General features: G+C 31.2%; 2 protein-coding genes across 2 annotated transcripts; one reads left to right on the top strand and one right to left on the bottom strand.

The window, feature by feature from the left end:
• Positions 1-4464: 4464 nt before the first annotated feature.
• LOC100249970 (valencene synthase) lies at positions 4465-6995 on the bottom strand. Its single transcript, XM_019217887.2, has 7 exons — positions 6816-6995; positions 6470-6743; positions 6017-6389; positions 5719-5937; positions 5525-5663; positions 5146-5441; positions 4465-4758 (listed from the first exon to the last, which is right to left on the bottom strand). The coding sequence occupies exons 1-6, from the start codon at positions 6936-6938 to the stop codon at positions 5148-5150; spliced, it is 1422 nt and encodes a 473-aa protein (XP_019073432.1). The 5' UTR covers positions 6939-6995; the 3' UTR covers positions 4465-4758; positions 5146-5147.
• Positions 6996-17242: 10247 nt separating this feature from the next.
• Positions 17243-18574, top strand: LOC100854508 (valencene synthase-like). Its single transcript, XM_059734601.1, has 5 exons — positions 17243-17324; positions 17628-17943; positions 18029-18142; positions 18337-18472; positions 18551-18574. The coding sequence occupies exons 1-5, from the start codon at positions 17243-17245 to the stop codon at positions 18572-18574; spliced, it is 672 nt and encodes a 223-aa protein (XP_059590584.1).
• The last annotated feature ends 884 nt before the right edge of the window (positions 18575-19458 follow it).

Raw genomic sequence — 19458 nt, forward strand, 5'->3', positions numbered from 1 at the left:
TTAAACTTAATTTTTAATAAAACAAATTTATTATTTGTAATCATATTCTCAAAAATGAATTCATTTAAAATTCTTATCTTTTCAATAAAATAAAAAATAAAAAATAAGTTGGGCATGAAATCCTAATTTATGGTAGAATTATTTTTGATAGAACAAATTTTAAAAAGTTTCTCTACCATGCAAAAAGTAATGCAGTGGTTGTATATTGTTGAAAAGCTATTTGGATCAGTTTGGGGCACATGGTGAGTATCAGTTTGGGCTGCAGAAAAGTTTTTATGCAGTGGTTGTATATTTTTTATGTAGTGAATTTGTTTAACAGAGAAAACGCTGGCGTGATTGAACTTCTCATCTTCCTTGCCAATGCAATTCACGTGTAGGATTGACATATCAAATCAAACTTTTCGACATACAAATCTTTTAAAATTTGGAAAACTTTTCTACAAAATGTTGACTAATTCTTAAAAGTTAAAACCCCATCTATCAATACCAATTAATTTTGTAGATTATTCTAAAGAGACTCTTGGTTCTATTTAATAAATGAAAATGACGTTTAAATAACCCTAAATTGTTACCATGAGAGCAAAATGTGTAGTAGTTCCAAGTGAAAAAACTTCCTGCAATTTCTTTACATTGAAAAAAAAAAAAGGTTATTAAGAAAATGTGAGAATATGTGAATTTAAATAATCTTTTTGTGAAATTTTATGTTTAATTTGAAAATTATTTACAAGAGTGATTTGATTCAATAGATCGAATATTCTCTAAATAGGTTCATGATTTTCTTTTTTGTTAATATCCTTTAGAAAATAACTAGTAATTTTTTGTTATTAAGAATTGAAGGTCGTGGGACATACCAGCACCATAGTTGAGTGCTATGGTGCTGTCATTCATGGGCGGCACTGTCATTCAGTGGGTCAGTGGTTGTATGTTGTTGAAAATTAAGCATGTGAAACTTGGTTTAATTTGGGGCCCATGATAAGAAACATTTGTGGTTAGAAGAGACTGAAGACAAGAAAAATACTGGTCTTCAATAGTCTCTGGCTAAGTTCCCTCAAAAAATCCGAACAAGTCATTATTATTAGGTATGCCTCGAATCAAATTATTGTCCTAGCAGTCGAAAATTCAACTCCTAACAATTTTAGTATATAAATTATAAATATAAAGTAATAATTTCTCAGTTTTGAAAAAAATCATAATGATATTGATCTATATTTGCAAAGAAAGCAAAAAATAATATCCAATTTCATCAATTATACCTATCGAAATATGTAGAAATCCATTCAAATTTATATCATGTTTCTAATTGCAAAACATCCTTTTCTAGACTCAGTAGCTATTTTTTAACGAATGATATTAGAAGTGCTTGATTTTATTATTTATTTATTATTTTTTGAATTTTGAGGTGATTACCTAGGTGGTGAGTTTGTGGTGTGGCCATTGTCTAGCTAGTAGGACTCGTTTTTGCACAATGCTCATCATTTTAATTATAAATAAATAAATTTAATGAATTTATTTTGAGTTTTTTTATACAACATTGAATTAATAACAAAAGATAAAAATAATAATACTAATAAATAAATAAATAAAAACATAGCAAGTGTCCATACGAGAAAATGAGCTTTTAAATAGGGATGACAACAAGATGGAGGATGGATCGCCGCCCCCATCTCAACCTCGTCCTGTTTATTCAAAATAATTCTTATCCTTATCCTATTTTAAAAATTAAACCGAACAGAGCGGGGCGGGACGGGTATGAGAAATTCCCATACTCGTCCCGCCCCGCCTCGTTTAACTTTTTTTTTTAAATTACTTTTAAAAATTTTAATTATATTAAAATAAATATATTTTATAAATAATTAAATTATTATTTTTTTATAACTTATTTTATTAAAAAATATTTTATTATTATCTATATATTAAAAATAGTAAAATAAAAATTAATTTAATTTAATTTTAAAAATTAATTTTATATATAATCGAGGCGAAACGGGGTGGGACAAGGTAATACCTGAATCCATCCTAGGTTTTAAAAAAAAACCTTAAATTTGTTCTAAATCATCTAACTAAAATTGAAATCCATCCCATTAGGGACGACTATCTGAAAAAACTCGCCCAATTGTCATCCATACTTTCAAATGGTAATGCATCCCATCAACAAGAAAGGTATTTAATGCTTAAGAAAAACATGCTAATGTGATTGAAAAGATAAGACAATTACAAAAGTTGAATGAATGTATGATTGCAAAAATTTCCATGAATGTCAAGCCAAACTTTAAGATTGTGCTCAAGTAGTTAATTAAATACTATTCCTTTGTATTTTGTAATCTTATGTAAGTTATGTTAGAACCATTGAAAAAAGGTTATTCTTTCTTCTATGAATCCGACAAGCAAAAATACTTTCTTTTCGTGAGTGATTGCTTGAGTTACACGATCATGACTAGTTTTGAGTCCCAATTTTTAATCCTTAGATGATCTTATGAGTCTTAGTACAATGGATTTCATAGGCTTTTCTTGTACTCTTCCAAAAGAAGCCTTTGAAAATGAGTTGTTATGGGCTTATGCAATGAAGAATGATTTTCTTACGAAAAAAATTTGTACTTCTATGCATAGAATAAAATTTTATTAATAAATTTATTTATTATAATTCCAGTTCCCTTTTCTATCCTTATTTGCATTAATTATTGTTTGAGCATTCAAGCCTCTATCACTTACATTATATATGACTTAGATACATTAAGAGTTACATAAAATATTCAAGTTATAGGTTCTTTACAAAATGATAATTAAGTACTTTCTAGTTAGTTAAAAAATTTGGGTAATCTATTAGAGATTGTAATGAACTATCTTCTAATGAGATGGATGATTTGTCTTGGTTATCAGAATGATTTTCTCATGGGTAATGCATTGATATATATAGTTACACATTGAATAAGAACTTCAATGAATTATAATATTGACTATAAGATAGTCATGATTCACCAAACATGAACTCTCAACTTTGAAAAAAATATTAAGTTAGTATTGAAGTCTTCAATGACTTGAACCTATGAATGAGACATTGAGATGGTTATATATTCCTTAAGGATTGAGTCGCTCTTCATTAAGGAATGTGACAACAGGTATTCTTAATATAGACCCCATGATATCTTATGGGTGATCCTAAGAACATATAATTAGGAAAACTATAGACATCGTATTCTTTGACCTGAATTCGATATATGTTTTCACAAAATTAGAGTATGTTAATTGATCACATAATAAGAGGATCTAAATTTCAAGGATTAAAAATGTAATTTTGAGAAGTTGATAGCATATACTTTGTTAGATTACAAACATTAATTCATGAAGAGTTTTCATATAGTGGATAGTAGGTCATGCACCCAAGTTTATATTATCTTCTAATATCATAGGGTATTAAAGTGAATGTTGAGTTCTTTTCAGAATTTAATTTAGTGGGAGCCAATATTTGTTGAGATAAAGCCCTAAAAAGCAAAACATTTTGTGACTAATTTTAGATTAATTAATTAACTTGTTTATTTATCATTATAGTTCCATTTATTATTATTTATTTATTTATTGCATTAATTCTTTATCAAAGCATCCAAACCTATATATCACTTGTATTGTACATGAGCTTGGTGCGTTAGAAGTTACATAGAAGATATAAGTTATTTATTCTCTGGAATGTGATAAGTGATTCATAATTGATTTATGAATTTGGGCAATCCATCAAAGACTGTGGTACATAACTTCCTAATTAGAGAGATAACTTGTTTTAGTTATCATGATGGTTTTGTCATGATAAGCAATATTGCATTGTTTTTTTATTAATATCAATATTGTATTGTGGAAAGAGAAGAAAATAGATATTATGTTCGTTTTTAAGAACAAATTTTTTTAAAAAAAATTCCAAACAAGATTTGGAGTTCCATTTAGTTTTTTTTTTCTAGGTAGTTTTAAATCAACCATAGTTAATGTCGGTTATAAAGCCTAAAAATAGTTAGCCATGGGTAGTTATAAAGCAAGTTGGAAGAAGTAATTATGTAATATTTGAATAAGAAAAAGTGATGGAATAGAATAAAAGTTTTAAATTGTCCTCAATTTTTATCTTCTTTGTAATTTTGTATGTTTCTCAGTTAACCCATTACTCCGATAAAATGGTATTAGAGCTTCCACATGCCCAACAATTTGTGTTAATAAATTGTAAATTCCTTTTCATAACCATGTCAATTGTTGTTGTATATATGTTCCATTTCCTATGTCATAGGCCACAGTTGATCTAGAAAATGTTTATGGACCAAAATTTCAACCTATAAATATATTGAACCTGAAATATCTGTATTTTCACACCTAAAATTGTAGAAACCATAAACTTATAAAATAATAAGTTCATTCAATTGTTTTTCATGCAAATGTACAGAAATTTTCACAAAATTAATTAGTAAGACTCTAAATAAGAACGGAATAGAAGCAAACAGAAGATGTAATGTCTCTCTCACACACCTTATTACAATGATTTATTATAAATAACGTCCATTTGATCATATTATGGGGTCAATGAGCACAGATCCAATATTATCCTCCATCACTTTCCCAACATGTGTGTAGCCATCTCCCTCCTTGTAAATGACATCCATGACTCGTGAAAGATTGAGAACACGAGTAAGGAGAGGCATTGGAACAGCAGTAGGTTTGAGGCATTCCTGGTTAATGTCCATCCATACATTCACAATTTGGTTGTGAAACTCTCTCTTGCTCAAACTGAATGTATATTAATACAAAAGTTAATAACCTATAACTAACTGATTGGGCTAAGCCCACCACTTCAACTATGTTTGGTTCTAGAAAAATTTAAAGGAAAATGTAAGAGAAATAAAATAGAAAGAAAAAATGGAATGAAAAAAAAAATTAAAGGAATATAAAAAATAGATTTAAAGTTAATAAATTATTTTTATTTATTACCTTGAACTCATTTTATTTATTTTAACTCATTGATACGAGGATTAAATAATTTTAAAATGTATAAGTTTTTTATTACTTTTAATTATATTTTATTTTCTTTCATATTTTTTTATAAGATAATCCAATGTAAGAAAATCATTACTTTTAATTTCTTTTTCTTAATACTTTACCAAAATAAAAAATAACCTTCAATTTCCTGTCTTTGGAGGCAAACACATGTACATTGACCATACCGTATGTGATTTCATGTCATCCATGAACCTTGCAATTACAGTTGAAGCTCTAATAATCTTAGGATCCCTAATCACCCAATCAAAGGCCTCCTTTGATGCGATTTCTCCCATTCCGATGAAAGACGAGGTTGCAAGCAAGGAGTAACCTGAGCATGATAGTGCAACACTCATATACTCTTCCATTGTTGGAATGTGTTGTTCGTGGAACCATTTTGCCTCAGCAAAGTAAGCCCGAACTTGATTCTTCATCTGAAGACCATTCATCCAAGTTATATCCATGCATATATGAGACTAAATGAATGAAATAAAATGCTGAGTTAGAGATGTCCTACTGCTTCTATCGCATAGTGAACCCGATATTGGTATCTTTCTTTCTCCATCTCTTCCTCAATTTCTTTGTACACATCTAAGAGTGCCACAAAGAAGAGTTTCATATATTCTGGAAGGTGATCTATGCTGTTAATATCCCACCTGAAAATAAAATACGTAACCCTGATTAAAGTATGTATAAATACATATATGAAACCTCTCAATGGCTTCTGTGAAGTGCTTTATTTCTTCAAGTGTGCCATATGCATCATAGATATCGTCTATAACCGTAGTCATGACAATTATTTTGGTTAAAATTCGTATAGCCCATAAATATTGAGGCTCAAAATACACCCCAACTATCCAAAAGTAGCCTTCCACCAATCTATCTCGAGCAAAAGGTAGCTTTGTAGCGAAGTCTAATTTTTTCCACCACCTAAAATACATTAATGTGATCAGCATACAACAAACAGATAAGAATGAACAAGTGCATGTGGGGTGATTTAAAAACCAACCTTGCAAGATTGCTTAACTCTTCTTTGTGCAGTGACTGCACTAGATTGAAATCTAATTTTGCCAGCTTTAGCAAAGTTTTATCATGGAAAGCTTCATCTTGGTAGATAGATATATACCATCTTGCCTCTAGCCTCTCCAAACCTTTCCTAATGGGCCGCTTCAGGGCATGAGCAACTTGTTCTGCAAGAGGGTATCCTAAACTTTCTACCATGGCCTTGAGGTGAGTGGTGGAGAAAGCAAGTGCTTCTTCAAGTATGTTCTCTCCATGAATCCTGAGATGTGCAGCTTCATACAAGCCCAGCATGCCTTGTATGTTGCTGATCAAATCCTCCTTGAAGCTACCTTTTTCGTCCTTGAACTTGTTGAATATACCTGCATAATAACACCCTTTGTACGATAAGACGGTTGCATTTTTTACTTATGCAATGATAATTGATTCTCTGGTCTCTTACCACATGAAATATTGTACCCTTGTTGTCTCAGTAGTCGAAATCGAAGAGCAATATTATAGAGATCATCATTTGTATCATCGGCATCATGAAATCTATCATAAATATGTTGTAATGATTCTTCTATCTCTCTTTCAAAGTGGTATGCCACCCCAAGCCGTTGCACCGCATCAATGAAGTTCAACAATTGGGAAGGGTTACCAGCAGCAGCCATTAACTCCCTTCTCACCTCCTCTTTCAGATCTTCAACCTGCTTCTCTTTGCAGGCACGTGAAACCTGTACCAACAAATTTTACCAATTAACACATTGAGAAGCCATTAACCTTGACACATATTTTCATTGAATTACCTCATCTTCCGGAGTGTAGGTAATGAATAAGTCACCCCAAATATTAGGGTGAAACTTCGCCCTAGGGCGATTTTCGGGTTTAGGAATTTGGACGAGAGGACATTCTGAGACTTGAGTAGACATGCTACTTCCTTAGAACAATGAAAGAACACCCTGAATGATGAATTGGCAAGTATGAGCGAAATGGCTTGGCAAGCTCCATAGTATTTATAGGGCGGAACTTTCAGAGTCATTTGAGGAATTTTCTTTATTATTTTCAAAAAATATTATTAAAAAATAGTTATTTGAAAAATAAATATAATAATACCATATTTATGTCTATTATCTTATTTTTAAATTAAATCGTCCATTTAAAAGGCCAATTTATTTTTTATATTAAACTTATTTTTTAATAAAACAAATTTATTATTTGTAATCGTCTTCTCAAAAATGAATTCATTTAAAATTTTTATCTTTTTAATAAATAAATAAAAAAGTTGGGCATGAAATCCTAATTTATGGTAGAATTATTCTTGATAGAACATTTTAAAAAGTTTCTCTACCATGCAAAAAGTCATGCAGTGGTTGTATATTGTTGAAAACCAATTTGGATCAGTTTGGGGCACATGGTGAGTATCAGTTTGGCCTGCCGATAAGTTTTTTATGTGGTCATTAATCAATATCTAGCTAGAAGGCTTCATCTTCCACTATGCACGTGTAGTGAATTTGTTTAGTATTGAATTGATACTGAGAAATAGCAAAAAAAGAAAAACGTGTCGATATGAGAAAATGGGCTTTGAAATGGTAATGGATGTCATCAATATCAATCCTGGGTTATTTAACAGAGAAAAAACGCTGGCGTGATTAAACTTCTCAGCTTCCTTGCCAATGCAATTCACGTGTAGGAAGAGACATATCAAGTCGTACTTCCACATACAAATCTTTTAAGATTTGGGAAACTTTTCTACAAAATTTTGTCTAATTCTTAAAAGTTAAAACCCCATCTATCAATACCAATTAATTTTGTAGATTATTCTAAAGAAACTCTTGATTCTGTTTAATAAATGAAGATGATGTTTAAATAACCCCAAATTATTACCATGAGAATGCAATATGTCTAGTAGTTCCAAGTAAAAAAACTTTCTGCAATTTCTTTACATCGAAAAGAAAAAAAATGTTATTAAGAAAATGTGAGAAAATGTGAATTAAAATAATCTTTTTGTGAAATTTTATGAGTTGAGTGACCATATTCACTTAATAGCATGTTACGTTTAATTTCAAAATCATTTGAGTCAAAGTTTTGTACAAGAGTTAAAAGGGTTAAGCTATTGTTATATTTTCTAAATAATCTTTGTGAATATTTCAAAATCCTTTGAGTCAAATATTTTCTAAATAACATGATTAGTGATTTTCTTTTCTCAATATCCCAAATGAATAGGTTAATGATCTTCTTTTTTGTCAATATCCTTTATAAAATCACTAATAATCTTTAAACTTTCTATGGTACTCCAAGATTGGGTTAGGGATTTAAGAGGGTGGATTAGAGACAAAAGGCAACGACTCACTCTCTAACATGTAAATATTGTCCATTCTGGATCTAAAAAGTCCTCATAACTTTAAAATATGTTTACAAGGTTAAAATGATTTCAGACAAATATAATGTTTCTTTATGATTTGAGGCATCACACAACATATTTTAGCTTATAACCACTGAACTTGATATGGAGGGCAACAATTAAGATGTTTCTCTATCTAAATAATAGAGGTGCATTCAAGGGAGTGCGATGAGATGACTATCAGTCTAATAACCAGCCACTTAGGACACTTAGAAACTATTTTTTCAATCACCAAGGGTAAATTCCCCTTCGTATATTGTCTTCCCTTACAATGCTCAGCCAGTAAACATGAGGCCTTAAAACGATTCATTTTGTTGTCATAATTTATTGGGTTTATGACCATTTGATTGAACTTGAGGAGGTTTTCTCCACTTTCCGAGAGCCTAATGTTAACTCGGAGAATTTAAAGGAGAGGTTATTCTTTTTCTTTAAAAGGAATGGGTAAAGAATGGGTATAGCTTGAGGACAAGCAGCATTAACTCTTGAGAGAAATTACTTTTCATGAAAAGACAAGTATCTAATTTCTCCCATATGGAGAAAGACGTGGTGGGACAGTTTTAAGGACTTATTGGTTAAGTGTCCCCATCATAGTTTTGAAACATAGAGACTGATTACAAGGTTAGTTACAATTCAAAAAAACGTGCTAGGCTGATTGGAAAAGTGGGCCTAGACTGTTCAATGAGTGTGTAGATTTCCTTGCCAATGCAACTCTTCCACATGCAATTTTTTCAAATTTGAAAAAATCTTCTACAAAATCTAATTTCTCTAATTCAATTCCTAATCATGAAAACGATTGTGCATGGAAGTTCTATTACACATAACATCACTACAAGGAAGAAGTTGTACACATTTCAAGTAACAAAAAAAATTACTTCCAATCCATCTTAATTTTTACGAAGTTTAATTCCCATCTTTCAAAATAAATAGGTTCTCAAATGTCATAATCACTATATATTTTCATATATATTAATGTATGTACTTATTTTTGCAATCTAAAAATTACAATTTCATTGATACATACAATTCACTCGCTTATTATTTCATTCAACTAATTATTTGTATAGGTTTTTCGTCCTCCAAGCTAACAAAGTAATACAAGCATATGCCAAATCAAAAAAAAAAAAAAAAAAAAACTCAAGTCAACTATAATTTATATTAATGTATATTATTAAATTAAATAAAATAAATAATAAGTTGTTAAAAAGGTAACTCGTACTATATATATTCTACATTTAGATTTTAATGCTAAGATAAAAAATTCTTCAGAAAATTTGGAAGTTTCACTTGTCATAAAAGGGCTCATAGTTGGATTATTTGGCCAACAACAAATGTTTTTTAGGTTTTATCTTAAGAATCTATTTAAATTTATTTTTATTAATATCTAAAAGATGTTTATTCTTTTTAAATTTTAAAAAATGAACATAAACTAGGGTATTCCAAAGAGCATAGTCATTGCTCTTCTACCACAAAGTTATATTTTTCAATATATTATTCATTTATCTTTTTTTTTTTTTTAATATTTCTAATTTAAGATAAAACCACTATTTTTATTTATTTTTTATTGATTTTTATTCTTCTAATCATAATTTATAGTATCTTTAACTTAACTTTCTTTTCATTTATTTGCTTATCTTATAGTCTTAAAATTCAACCAAAACTCTATTAACTATTTTTAGATAAAATTAAAATTAAATTTGAAAATAGATTTAAATAAAATTATAATTTATAGTATCTTTAACTGAACTTTCTTTTCATTATCAATGTAGGTCTTCTTGTTACCATCAATATATTTATATGTTGACCCAATTTTACAAGTCAATATAAAATTATGTTAATTACTATTTTTCTCGTTAAGGTTAGTCTTTATTGATATTTGTTTTTTCAACATTGCAACCATCAAGAAATAATTTAAGCTAAAATAATATAGTATTAGTTTATTTTGTTTAACAAGGTAATTCCATCACATAGTTGTTAAACCATGTTTTAATAAATAATTTTCATGCTCAATAAATTAATATTTAAAATTGAATCTACTCAGCCATTTATAAAAATAATTCCCATACCCAATAAATTATTTACATAAAATAATGCAACCTAAACTAAACAATGTATAAATAAACATGTTTAAAAAAAAAAGTACTTGTCAAACAAATTCCCTTTAAATTCTTAGTAATTTATTTTGAACATGTCAAAATAGTTGAAATACTTAGTGCCCACTTGGGGCAAGGACAGGGAAACCCACTATTAAGTAAGATGAATCCAAGGTTGAACAAAAGTTGGATTCCTTCTAAAGTGCTTCATGGGTAGAAGACATGCTTCCTATAAGAGGTTGAATATTTTCTCATTAATCATTTTCATTGTTACACTTTGGAGCTAATATACTAGTGGTTCTCTAACTGATGTAACAATAAGTCTAACTACATAATAGATGGAGTTAGGAGGTTGAGAGTTGTTTGGATTCAGTTGGACGTGGGGTCTGCTGAGATATTATATGACTGTTATCACCCCCCGCAAGTGCACCGAGCACTTGGAAGATGCTTGGTGAAGATATCTGCTAGTTGCTCAGAGGATGGAATGTACTGAATGGCAAGATCATGCAGAAGAATTTTGTCATGAATGAAATGTAAATCAAGTTTGATATGCTTGGAGTGGGCATGGAAGACATAGTTAGCAGCAAGAGCGCCAACACTTTTGCTGTCACACCATATTAAGGGATTATCAAATGGTGAGATGCAAAGTTCCTTCAAGAGAGCTTGAACCCAGGTAATTTCAGCTATCAAAGTAGCAAGGGCATGGTACTCCAATTCAGCACTACTACGGGACACAACTTTCTACTTTGATGATGACCATGAAATCAGATTGGAGCCAAGGAAGAGACCATAGTCGTTGGTACTGCGATGGTCATCCAGACAAGAAGCCCAGTCAGCATCTGTGAAGCCTTGGAATTCAAAGGTGGGAGAAGCATGAAGTAAGAGACCATGAGAGGACGCGCCCTTAAGATAGCGGACGATTCTCTTGACAGCCAGCTAGTGGGTGGTCGTTGGGGAAGCCATAAACTGGCATACCTTGTTAACGGCAAAAGAAAGATTTGGACGTGTAACAGTAACATACTGCAATGCGCCAACAATGTTGCGATATGAAGTAGATCACCATCAGTGAGAGAGAGGGGCTTGGCCAAGGAACCCAGTGTAAGAACAAGTTTAGCATCAGTTATGGCAGTACGAGTGAGTAGGTCATGCACATATTTTTGTTGGCAGAGATGAAGAGAATCAGTACTGTGAGTAACCCCAATGCCAAAGAAATAGTAAAGGGAACCAAGGTCACGAAGAGAAAAGGTGGAGCTGAGCTGAGAGATAAAAAAGGTAACCTGAGAGGCACAACTACTAGTGACGAGGATGTCATCAACGTAGACAAGAATGAGGAGAACATTAGATGTTGCATGTTTGAAGAATAAAGAGGTGTCTGCGCAAGAAGATTCAAATCCCCAAGTGGTAAGAGAAGCACTGAGTTTGTGGAACCAAGCTGTTGGAGCTTGTTTAAGCCCGCAAAGGGCTTTATGAAGATGGCAGACGTAAGATGGGTGTTGACGATGAGCAAAGCCAAGGGGTTGTTGCATGAAGACCTGGTTGTGAAGGTCACCATTTAGAAATGCATTTTGAATGTTCAGTTGTCAAATGGGCCATTGGGATGAAAGTGCAAGAGTGAGAACAATAAGAATGGTGGTCGGCTTCACTATAGGGCTGAAGGTATAAAAATAGTCAATTCCCTGAGTTTGGGTGAAACCCTTGGCCATAAGATAAGCCTTGTGACGATCAATATTGAAATACCCATTTGCATCCAATAATATTCCCATGAGAAGGGAGATGAACAAGAGACCAAGTGTTATTACGGAGTAAAGCTTGATATTCAACATCCATTGCCAGTTGCCATTGAGGATCCTTAATATCCTGTCGTCGAAAAGTGTAGGGTTCAGTGGGAGTAGATGCAATAAGAGCCTTGGGTTTTGTGATGCCTACCTTTGAACGGGTTACCATGGGATCAATATTGTGGAAGGAAGGTAAGGGTGGAGCAGAGGAGGGGGAGGCAGTAGAGGGATCCTGAATTAGAGGAGGTAGAAACTGGATAGATGATGTAGTGGCAGGTGGTAGGGAATTGGAACTAGGAGATAGAGGTGGTAGGGAAGAATGAATAGGTGCAGGAGTTTTGAAATAATCGGGTTTTTTAGGACACGTCAAATTCTCAAAGCATAAAATCTTTCATAAATTTGTAGGTCAAAAAGAGTGGTGAAGATCCACATGTTAGTATTTAATTAAGAGAAATTTTAGAAAAATTGGTCAAAAGTCAATAATTTGAAATTTTTGCCACGTTATATGTATGGAGTGGGAATTTCATAACTCTATTAACTCTAATTATATGAGAGTCTATTCCTATAGTGTAGATAGAACGTATTTTGCATTGATTAAGGTTGAGTATTTACTCTTAATGAATATCATATTCCTTATGGATGGTATATTTAAATGCAGAACATACTTGATAGATTCACCTATATGAGAGTGAAGGTAGGGTCGCTTCCTATGAGAGCTTAGGCAGGTCCGTAGCCACTAGTGTTGTATTTTGTATTCTTCCCTGATAATGGTGATATCCCTACAACTCCGTAGATGTAAGCAAATTGCCGAACCACGTAAATATTGTTTTGTGCGTGTGATTGTTTTTCTTTGGCGTGTGTTTTTTTTCTATTTTCTTGTTTCTCACAAGTTGGGAATTCAGCTTAATTCCCTTTAGTAAGGCCTTGCCTCAAGCCTCTCTAAGCCTTTCCTAATGGGCGGTATAAAGCATGAGTTACTTGTGTTGCAAGAGGGTGTTCTAAATGTTCCATTATAGACTCGAGGTGAGTGGTGGCGAAAGCAAGTGCTTCATCTAGTATATCTTCTTCCCACACCCTGAGATGTGCAGCTTCATACAAGCCTAGTAGGCCACATGCATCATTGATCAAAGACTCCTTAAACCTTCCCTTTTCATCCGTGTACCTGTTGAATATATCTGTAATCATCACCAAAACATAGAATGTTATATGTGAGCTTTGCTAGATGATATTCAAGCACCTTATAATACATGATATTCATGAGGCTTACCACATGAAATATTGAAGCCTTGTTGTCTTAGTAGTCGAAATCGATGTGCAACATCATAGAGATCATCATTTTATGTCATCAATGCAATGATAGTTATCATAGGTATTTTGTAATGCTTCTTCAATCTCTTTTTCAAAGTGGTATGCCACCCCAAGCCGTTGAACTGCATCGATAAACTTCAGCTGTTTTGAAGGGTCACCAGCTGCAGCCTTTAGCTCTCTTCTCACTTCCTCCTTCAGATCTTCCAACTGCTGCTCTTTATGGGCAAGAGTTATCTGCATCAATAAATTTCAAGAACAAAAATTAAGAAAATCTTTAGATGGTTGTGCAAACTTCATATATCACAAAATTACCTCATCATCAGGAGAGTTGGTCATGATGAAACTATTGCCCCACGTGCTAGGGTTAAAATTTGCAGTCCGGCGATTAGTCTCTGGATTAGCATCTGGGGCTGGAGAACAGGCTGAGTAATCAGTAGACATGTTGCTGGTAACGAGAACTGTAACTCAGTACACAAGCACTCAATATATGAATAAGATAGCTTGCAATCTTCGGTAATGTTTGGCGTACAATTATGCAATGAATAAGATGGGAAATGGTTGATTACAATTAGGCAATGTTTGGCTTACACAAATCAACATCATATTCCTTTTCTCCTTCACCCTGATGTTTTCACTCAAATAAAAAATTATTCCTATAGAAATGAAATATCACTATCAAGTGATGAGATTTCAATTAATCTTTTATAAGAAGTATTTTGATTCCTTTTGTAAGTTGATTTTATATACACTTTCTAAAAAATAAAATACTCATTTGGGTAAATTATTTTTTAAAATGTTTTTTTTTTATTTTATAAAAAACATATCAAGTCAACTTATGTAATGTAAATTGAATTTAATTCAAATCTTATTAAAAAAAAATATTTTGTAAGTACAAATAAATAATATTTAATAATAATAATTTAATTCATATTTATTAATATTATTTTATCTTAAATAAATTTTTTTTTAAAATAGAGTTTAATTTTTGAACCTATACATGAACTAAGTTTTTTTTATTATTATATGCACATATTTAATACTCAATTAAGTATTCTATAATTTATTTATTTTAATCTTTATAACCAGTTTTTTGAATTCCAAATTATTTTTAAAAATCAAAAAAACTCAGTAAAGAATTTAAAACATTAATTATATCTTACTTTAAATATTGTTTTGTGTACAAGAAAAATAGTAAAATTGTATTCATACATGTAATGAATCTTTTGTAGTGAAACATTTAATGGTATTTTTATATATAATCATTAAACTTATCATTAAATTTAATATAGAGATTTGCTTGATTTGAAGTTTATTTTTTAAGTGTACAAAGTCACAAAAATTTAGTTTTATGTAAAACAAAAAAATAAAGTTATTTTATATCAATTTTTGTTAATATATTTATGGTATTTATTGAATCATTATTTGAATTTTAAATTATTTTTAAAAATTATTAAACTGGTTAGTGAATTTATTGTCTTACATTTTGTTTAATTTGAAATTTTTTAACTAGTGAAAAAAATCACAAAATTATGATTATATAAAATAATTGGCAAAGGGATTTAGAATGAACTTAGGGTTGTAATTTTCTAGTGTTAATTTTATCGGTTTTGAGTTATATGATATTTTAATACTAATTGAATTGATTTTTTTTTTTGTTTGAAATTATTTTTAAAAATTAATAAAATTTTATATTAAGCATTATTTTATTTGAAATCTATTTGCTTAATTAAAAACTTTTAAAAAGTTCAAAAAATTCATAAAAATACATACAATTTAAAAAATATATATTTAAAGATGTTTTTTTTTCTTGTATCGGTTTTAAGTAGTGGAGAGAAAATAAAAGAAAAACACATCATATTTACACCTTTTTTCATTCTTTTGAAAAATGAAAGAACCCCGATAGAAAAAACAAATAAAATTATTGAGCAGCTACTGATGGTATAAAACGAAATGAAAATTGGAATACATAAATCACAACATGAAAGAAAAGAATCAAATCCTCAAAGAATGGATTTTGATTTTAATTAAAATGGAAAATTTTCCAATCCTAATTCCATATTCCCTGAATTTAATTTCATTTTCCTTCCCACTTTCTTTTCGCTTACTTTTCTTCCCGTTTTGACTTTTGATCCTTTCCCTTGGACTTTGCCCAAACTTCACATCCGCTCACATGTAGCATGCTACGAGGCACTGCAAAGTGGTACTAGTCTTCTTATATTATCAAAGTTGTACAACATTGAATCAATAATGAAATGTATAATATATAGACAAAAACATGGAAAATGATGAAGTTCATTGAACCAATTATCAAAATGTATAATCAACTACAACATGGAAAATGATATGTTCGTTGAATCAAGTATCAAATGTATAGGATATTCTTACCAAGCCCTCACCAAGAAATAAAGGTTCTCACGGAATTTTACTTCAAGCTAGCAATGCATTGCATGATCTTCACCATCTTGAGGAGCACTGATAGACCAACACCCAGTCGTATAAATATTGTCCACTTTGGGACACAATGTCCCATAAAATTATAGGGTCAACTAGACAAACACCTCCAATTGAATCAAACAAACCCTCACACTAGAGTAGAAGATCAATTTTAATACCATTTGTAATCATTCACACCCAACAATGTAGTTATTATCCACTTTAAGTCTAAAGAAACTTTCATAACTTTAAAACGCATCTATAGGGTTAAGAGAAGTTGATACTTATATAGTATTGAGAACTTTTTCCTCTATCCGATATAAAATATCACATACACAACTATTTCCATAACCAACTAAATCACCCGCTCGCCATTTGAGACCAATATGACAATGCAAGGCTAGCTATTGCAATTGGTCTTCCTTCCACCAAATTATACATTCAAGGGACCAATATTAACTATTAGTATATGTTCACATAACCACATAACCATTTAGCCACTGTTTGGTCTATAAAATAGAAACACCGTTTATTTCTCTTCATTTATATCAGCACAATTCAATTGATTAAGAGTGTGTTTGACAGTAATTTTAGATAGCATTTATAACCTTTCTAATATTTGAAATATAAAAAATTTTAAGTGTTAGTAATATTAAAAACACTTTCTAAAATAACTATCAAACTCACTCTAATTAAAATTGAGCTAAAGCAATTTATTTCCTTCTCACCCTTGTATGTATATTTCCTAGCTACAACAATGATAATTCCTCAAAGCCTTCTACTATTTCATTCTCTTGCATATATAATGTATTCCTCAAACTTCTTTATATATATCGTTGTTGTTACTATTTTTTATATATCAAATGTTAGAAACACATTATTATAGGCATATGTGGATACAATAATTGTATAGTTACCAATTTACTTGAAATTGACTACAGACTTTGGAACTATTATCTTAAATCAAATGGAAGAATTGCATCACTATTATAATGTAAGCCTTATCCAACTATAATAGGTAAGAAACCTAGGAGAACTCCCACTCTAGAAATTGGGGTTACGGGTTTCAAAGGCAGATTTTGGCCCTAGCATATGGGGTGAGAGGTTCGTTAGCTACACTCTAGCTGATGAGGTAATTTCTGACATATATATATATACACATATAACACATCTTAACCATCCAATGTTTTTCTAAACAATAGTTTGTGTATGCAATTTCGCTGTACATGCAGATAGCCCGTGGCCATAAAGAGCAGCAGGCTGAAGATCTGAAAGAGGAAGTGAGAAGAGGGCTAATGGCTGCTGCTGGTAACCCGCACACAACATTTGAACTATTTTAATCGAATTCAACCGCTTGGGGTGGCATACCACTTTGAAAGAGAGATAGAAGAAGCATTGCAACATATCTATGATATCTATTATAATGTTGATCATAAAGATGATGATTGATTCAATGTTTCTCTTTAATTTTGACTGCTAAGACAACAAGGATTCAATATGTCATGTGGTAAGGCATGAACTATCATCTATTAGGTAAAATGAAATCTTAATAACATCATCACAATCTTATTCTGGAACGCTTTTATATCATATTTCTGTGAATAAATGTAGATATATTCAACAAGTTCAAGGATGAAAAAGGGGGCTTCCAGGAATCTTTGATCAATGATGTGAGAGGCATACTAGGGTTGTATGAAGCCACACATCTCCGAGTGCATGAAGAAGGAATACTTGATGAAGCACTCGTCTTTACCACCACTCACCTTGAGTCGGTCGTAGAACATTTAGAATATCCTCTTGCAGAACAAGTTACTCATTCCCTGAAGCAGCCCGTTAGGAAAGGTTTGAACAGACTAGAGGCGAGGTTGTTTATATCCATCTACCAACATGAAGCTCCGCATGATAAAGCTTTGCTGAAGCTGGCGAAGTTAGACTTCAACCTGGTGCAGTCACTGCACTAGGAAGAGCTGAGCAATCTTTCTCTTATTGCTAACCATGTTAATTTATTTTAGGTGGCATAAAGAACTAGACCTTGGCATGAAGATACCATTTGCTCGAGATAGACTGGTGGAAAGCTACTTCTTTGTACTTGCTATGTTTTCTGAGCCCCAACATTCAAGACCGAAGTACTTTCCATAATATCCACTATAGATGACATGTATGATGCATATGGTACACTCGAAAAACATAAGCTTTTTGCAGAAGTGATTGAGAGGTTTCTTCTCTGCAAATAATCCACCTTGATTTTGTCCACAATTTTGAAATATGTACTTGCGTTGATTTAAACCTAATCAAGACCTGGATGTTCATTTATCCTCAGGTGGGATGAAAGCAACAGTCAACCGCCAGAATACATGGAAGTGATCTATCAGGTACTCTTAGATGTCTACAAAGAAATTGAGGAAGAGATGGACAAAGAAGGAAAAGCAAATTGCTTCCACTATGCAAAAGAAGCGGTAAGTGCCATTTTTACTTGATGGTGTTCCGTAGTGGCCAGACATTCGACTAAACAGATCAACTTAAATGTAATACAGATAATAATTGGGTTCAAAACATAAACCCAAGCATAACCTAATTATTCGACATGTTTAACTCATTTGATTTATTTATCAAAATCAAATTTTAAATAATCAGATTAAATAGATTGAACTTATAATTAGATTAATCAACATAATTATTAAAATGTCAATTCGGATTAAATTTGTGTTATACAGGTTAGTATAAAACAACTTATTTAGTCAATAGATTACGTAGGTTAATATAAATTTAACTTAAATACACTTATATTCAATCTGATCTCGTGAAAAAATGTGTTAAGTTTGAGTTATGTAGGTGAATCAAGCAAAAAATTAAGTATTTGTTTGTGAGATGAAAATTCAGGTTGACTCTTACTTTGACGAAGCATAATGGTTCCATGAAGGACATGTACCATAGAGGAATATATGCAAGTTGTACGAGTAAGCTTAGCCACAACCCTCTCTTTCATTTGGAAGAGGAGAAATGATAATAAAAGAGGCCTTTGATTGGGTTTATAAGTTTATTAAATCATGTTATTGTGTGCATGGATGTTAAATCGTTGAAGTAACTTAAAAATTCACAATCCGTCATCTTTAACATACATAATAGCAAAAGTATATGGTAAAACAAAGAAAGATAAATTGATTTTTTATGATACAAATATGACTAAAATCTTTTCCTCAAACATTTAAAATAATAAATTTAGTTTAATATAAATAAATTAAATATTAGTATAATAATATTAAATAATAGGAAGAGATAAATTAGAACATGAAAAAAAAGAAACAAATCCTCAAGGAATGGATTTAGATTTTATTGATTCACCTTTCTAATGGTTGCATAAATGAATTAAAATATAAGAAATGGAAATTTTTCCAATCCCCGTTCCATATTCCCTTAGTTTAATTTCACTTTCCTTCCCACT

This window comes from Vitis vinifera, chromosome 18 (assembly GCF_030704535.1).
Source record: "Vitis vinifera cultivar Pinot Noir 40024 chromosome 18, ASM3070453v1".
NCBI lineage: Eukaryota > Viridiplantae > Streptophyta > Magnoliopsida > Vitales > Vitaceae > Vitis > Vitis vinifera.

Coding starts and splice junctions, on each gene's coding strand:
- LOC100249970 (XM_019217887.2), bottom strand. CDS start 6,938: ATGTCTACTCAAGTCTCAGAATGTCCTCTCGTCCAAATTCCTAAACCC. Junction 5,664..5,718: donor TTCACAGAAGCCATTGAGAG/GTTTCATATATG, acceptor TTTTATTTTCAG/GTGGGATATTAACAGCATAG. Junction 5,442..5,524: donor TTCACTATGCGATAGAAGCA/GTAGGACATCTC, acceptor AATGGTCTTCAG/ATGAAGAATCAAGTTCGGGC.
- LOC100854508 (XM_059734601.1), top strand. CDS start 17,243: ATGCAGATAGCCCGTGGCCATAAAGAGCAGCAGGCTGAAGATCTGAAA. Junction 17,325..17,627: donor AGGGCTAATGGCTGCTGCTG/GTAACCCGCACA, acceptor GAATAAATGTAG/ATATATTCAACAAGTTCAAG. Junction 18,473..18,550: donor TCCACTATGCAAAAGAAGCG/GTAAGTGCCATT, acceptor AATGTAATACAG/ATAATAATTGGGTTCAAAAC.